The sequence below is a fragment of the Camelina sativa genome, chromosome 14 (genome assembly GCF_000633955.1).
Source record: "Camelina sativa cultivar DH55 chromosome 14, Cs, whole genome shotgun sequence".
In the NCBI taxonomy this organism is placed as follows: domain Eukaryota; kingdom Viridiplantae; phylum Streptophyta; class Magnoliopsida; order Brassicales; family Brassicaceae; genus Camelina; species Camelina sativa.
In genome coordinates this window covers 25,679,196-25,684,020 of record NC_025698.1, presented here as the reverse complement: position 1 = coordinate 25,684,020, position 4,825 = coordinate 25,679,196, and the positions used below count along the sequence as shown (strand labels likewise).

The following is a 4,825-nucleotide window of genomic DNA, read 5'->3' as shown; positions in this document are numbered from 1 at the left end:
AGTCTGTCCCATAAGCAAAAACAACCAATTGATCTGACTCTTCCTCTCAGCAATCACAGGCTTCACAGCTTTCTCACGGCCACAAAGCTCACACCTCCTTTGCTCAGGGTTTGTCCACATCTGAGGAGCTCGTTCCCTCATGATCCTTTTCATCATCACGAAGATCTTCTCAACCGCCGCGAACTTCTCCCTCAGATCGTAGCTCATCTCGTACACTTGCTCGCAGTGTCTGCACTGAACCTCCCCGGTGATGGTCGTGATCTCTTTCGACTCGAGATACTCTAGGCTATGAATCTCCCCTCGTATATTCGTCGCCCATGGAAACGGCGGCGGGATCGTCTCGGGCTTCTCATTTTGATTCACGGCGGGTTCTGATCTGTAGTTACGAACGGGCGGCGGCGCGGTGTTCGTCATCATCATCGCTGGTCCCATCTCCTGATGAGCGGTTAGATTCGGCGGAAGAACGAGGGAGAAGCGATCAACCGTCGTCGTCGGAGGCGGAATCGGCGATGGAAATAATCCATGAGATCTGCTCAGCCACGATGGTGGTGGAAGATACGATGTGTAAGGCGAAGAAGTATAAGCCAACGAACTCCCAAAGATCTCATCATGTGTTGTTTCCCACGTGGTCTTCATAGGTTCAGCAAAAGGCGACGGTGGTGCTAGACGAAGCGACGGATTAGCCGCCGGAGGGATCTGATGAGAGAAGTACGATTTCGAGCCCAAGCTTAGCGAGAGATACTCATCGATGTCACGTAAAGCATGTGCGCAGTCGTCGCCGTTGGTCATCGTCGTCTGAGTCGTCTCGTTGGGGCGATTCGTTTCACGATCGTTGGTCTGATGACGCCGTGCAGATCTCCTCCTCCGGTTAACGCCGTCGTAATGATCCATATGTGTTTCTTATGTGGGAGAGGGGGAACGAAACGACAAAATAAAAATAAAAAGGCGTCAGTGTTTTTTTCTCTTGTGATCGTACACTGTTATAAGCGGAGAAAATGACGGGAAAAATGTGAGAAAATGACGAGAAGGAAGCGGAGAGAGAGAGAGATAATTGAACCCCCAAAAAAAAAGGATCTTTTCTGTTACGCCTCAGACTCACAGTCCACAGAGAGAAGAGAGAATTCAGTAGNATAATTTTGTCCGTTGTGGAGGATGTACGAAGGGGTAAATTTGTAAACTTCAGTAATATATTATAGGTTGTTCATAGACCAATCGGTTTAACCGGTCTGATTCGTACTGAACAGCGCGTGTAAAAAGAAATTCAACCAAAATCTGAATCGGTTTATCTGTGAACGATGTGGCCACTGGCCAGCCTTAAGCGAAGAAATGAAATGAAATGAAACGAAACGTTCCAGCTTGTAAAAATCTCTGGGAACTTGGAAATTAATTTGGTAGTTAAAAAAACATGCACACATGTTTTAATTTGAGCGAAGAAAGAAAGAGTCAGTGTGCTGACTTAATTTTTTGCCTTTTGACGATTGAAAATGAGAAATTCAATTATTTATATGATTTACAGTTTATTCATAAAATTAATCAATTCTTTCTTCTTTTTTTTTTTACTCGAATTAATCAATTCTTTCTAGAAGCTAGAGATTATCCAAAAATTGATTTTTGAATTTGCGTTAGATTAGAAAAAAACAGTTAAGATTTAGACCGATTGATTAACGTAGTAAAGAAAGATCTTCATCTAAATTCAAATCACATCATAACAAAAATTAATTAATACAATTTTTTAAAAAAAAGTCAGGGTTGACGACAGTTGAGATACTTTCCAACAAAATATCTAGTATCATTTATAACGAGAGGATTCGAAAAATTAACGCGTAATTACTAAATACAGCCTTCATTCGTAAAGTGAAAACCATGATTTATATATATTAATGAGATATTAAACCAAAGTCTATGGATAAAAAGATACAACGGAGAAGAAAACGACAAAAAAAAAAAAAAAACAAAACAAAACAAAAGAACCCATGCAATGCAATGCAATTCCATATATATATTTTTTGTCACAAAATTATTCCACCTAATAAAGCAAACACAAAGGTCCAAAATGCCAAAACAATAAAAGTTATTATTAGGGTCAAGCATCTTGCAAAGACCGAGATAGGTCAAGTAAAGCACACGGTCTTTAGCACCAGTACGATGACTCTTGGAGTGTTTGCAAAAATTCTTGAGCTGTTCCAATGTACAATAACCCAAAGTCTGTCCCATAAGCAAAAACAACCAATTGATCTGACTCTTCCTCTCAGCAATCACAGGCTTCACAGCTTTCTCACGGCCACAAAGCTCACACCTCCTTTGCTCAGGATTTGTCCACATCTGAGGAGCTCGTTCCCTCATGATCCTTTTCATCATCACGAAGATCTTCTCAACCGCCGCGAACTTCTCCCTCAGATCGTAGCTCATCTCGTACACTTGCTCGCAGTGTCTGCACTGAACCTCCCCGGTGATGGTCGTGATCTCTTTCGACTCGAGATACTCTAGGCTATGAATCTCCCCTCGTATATTCGTCGCCCATGGAAACGGCGGCGGGATCGTCTCGGGCTTCTCATTTTGATTCACGGCGGGTTCTGATCTGTAGTTACGAACGGGCGGCGGCGCGGTGTTCGTCATCATCATCGCTGGTCCCATCTCCTGATGAGCGGTTAGATTCGGCGGAAGAACGAGGGAGAAGCGATCAACCGTCGTCGTCGGAGGCGGAATCGGCGATGGAAATAATCCATGAGATCTGCTCAGCCACGATGGTGGTGGAAGATACGATGTGTAAGGCGAAGAAGTATAAGCCAACGAACTCCCAAAGATCTCATCATGTGTTGTTTCCCACGTGGTCTTCATAGGTTCAGCAAAAGGCGACGGTGGTGCTAGACGAAGCGACGGATTAGCCGCCGGAGGGATCTGATGAGAGAAGTACGATTTCGAGCCCAAGCTTAGCGAGAGATACTCATCGATGTCACGTAAAGCATGTGCGCAGTCGTCGCCGTTGGTCATCGTCGTCTGAGTCGTCTCGTTGGGGCGATTCGTTTCACGATCGTTGGTCTGATGACGCCGTGCAGATCTCCTCCTCCGGTTAACGCCGTCGTAATGATCCATATGTGTTTCTTATGTGGGAGAGGGGGAACGAAACGACAAAATAAAAATAAAAAGGCGTCAGTGTTTTTTTCTCTTGTGATCGTACACTGTTATAAGCGGAGAAAATGACGGGAAAAATGTGAGAAAATGACGAGAAGGAAGCGGAGAGAGAGAGAGATAATTGAACCCCCAAAAAAAAAGGATCTTTTCTGTTACGCCTCAGACTCACAGTCCACAGAGAGAAGAGAGAATTCAGTAGATATTTCCGTACTGATTTTTTTTTTTTTTTTTTTTTTAAATTTCAAAATTATCTTTGTGTAAAACTATCTTTATGAAAAATTGAGATTGAAGATTTTTATGTGAAAAATAATAATCCTAATAAATATAAAGATTCCGATAAACTCTAATTATAACAGACAAACCTCTTTTCATTTTTCTATAAACTCTTATCAGATATCTATTTTCTACATTTTTAATATTTTGATTATTTCTCATTTTCAGATTTTTTACTGCTAAGAAATAATAATGTCTTAATCATATTTATTTACATTAAATTACGTTAAAAGGGAGGTTTTATTGTTTATGAAATAGAGCGCTAGTGTACATTATGGTTACGGCCATGCATACATAAATTAATCATTTACAAAAAGTTAACTGTTTAGTTTAGAAAAAAAAAAAACTGTTTAGTTTAGTCGTCAGCTGATCAAGGGGGGAAATAAATTAGTCAGATGAAATAGCCCAACAATTCAAAAGCCCAACTATAATTGGGCAAGTGTGTGTGGCCTTAAATTTTTATTCCCCTATCAGATATTGTAAAAAAGAATTATCCAACCACACTTACCTCATCAGATCATAATAAAATCTTTTGATTGTTTTTTTTTTTTTTTTGTCAGCATGAGATCTTTACTTGAAATTAGGATTAGTATGACTGATAACCAAATTATATACCTGTATTTGCGAAATATGATGTCTTAGAAAAAATGTTGATAATAATATACGTTGTGTACATCGGATATTTAAGAATAATTAAATTTTGCTTAAAACATATGTGAAATCATGCTTATAAACCATTTCGCTATTATAAATTATAGTAATACTTAAAACCTTAAAACTAGTTAGTTGGTTAATTTTGTGCGTAGACGTAAATATGGAGCTAATAAAGTGATTATATACAGTATCGTTGTTTAATTTAAGCCTTTAGAAGGTACATGTTTTGTTTAACTATATATGTGTTTAAAGTACATGTAAATAGTAAAACTATCTTAAGAAAAAAGTTATCTCATGTTTATGTTATCTAGAGTAAATAAAATGATTCAATGGTGAATATCATATAGTAATGAATAATGATCATATAATTATGTTCTACACAGACATGCATGTCCGTCGTCTGCAACGTCGCGAAAGATTCATCAAACCTTTTTATTAATTAATTGAAAGGAAGGACAAGTCGTAATTGAATTGATGTTCCTAACCAACCGTAATCCGTAAATTTCATGGACCAAAAAAAGCTACGTACGTACACATCATGTTGATGTATATATATATATATATAGTATTATATATTACATGTTATGTAACAACCTTATATTATATGTTACATGTAGCATTGTCACGTCGCTGCAAGTCACACAAAAGAGGCAACACCAAAGCCAACAACAAGGCTCTCTTTTGTTTTTTTCTTTTCTCCCAAACCATAGATATTACAAGACGACACATTACATACTCACATTATATATTACCTAAGCCTATATTC

The 4,825-nt window shown here is 38.7% G+C and overlaps 2 protein-coding genes across 2 annotated transcripts in view; both read right to left on the bottom strand.

Annotated features, from left to right (window-relative positions):
• LOC104743981 overlaps nucleotides 1–891 on the bottom strand; it is a 3,009-nt gene extending 2,118 nt beyond the window's left edge. Inside the window, exon 1 of the mRNA XM_010465012.2 lies at nucleotides 26–891. Within this exon, the coding sequence (XP_010463314.2) occupies nucleotides 26–891 (866 nt within the window). The remainder of the gene's footprint in view (nucleotides 1–25) is intronic.
• LOC104743980 lies at nucleotides 1,684–3,320 on the bottom strand. Its single transcript, XM_010465011.2, has 2 exons — nucleotides 2,027–3,320; nucleotides 1,684–1,687 (listed from the first exon to the last, which is right to left on the bottom strand). The coding sequence occupies exons 1-2, from the start codon at nucleotides 3,091–3,093 to the stop codon at nucleotides 1,684–1,686; spliced, it is 1,071 nt and encodes a 356-aa protein (XP_010463313.1). The 5' UTR covers nucleotides 3,094–3,320.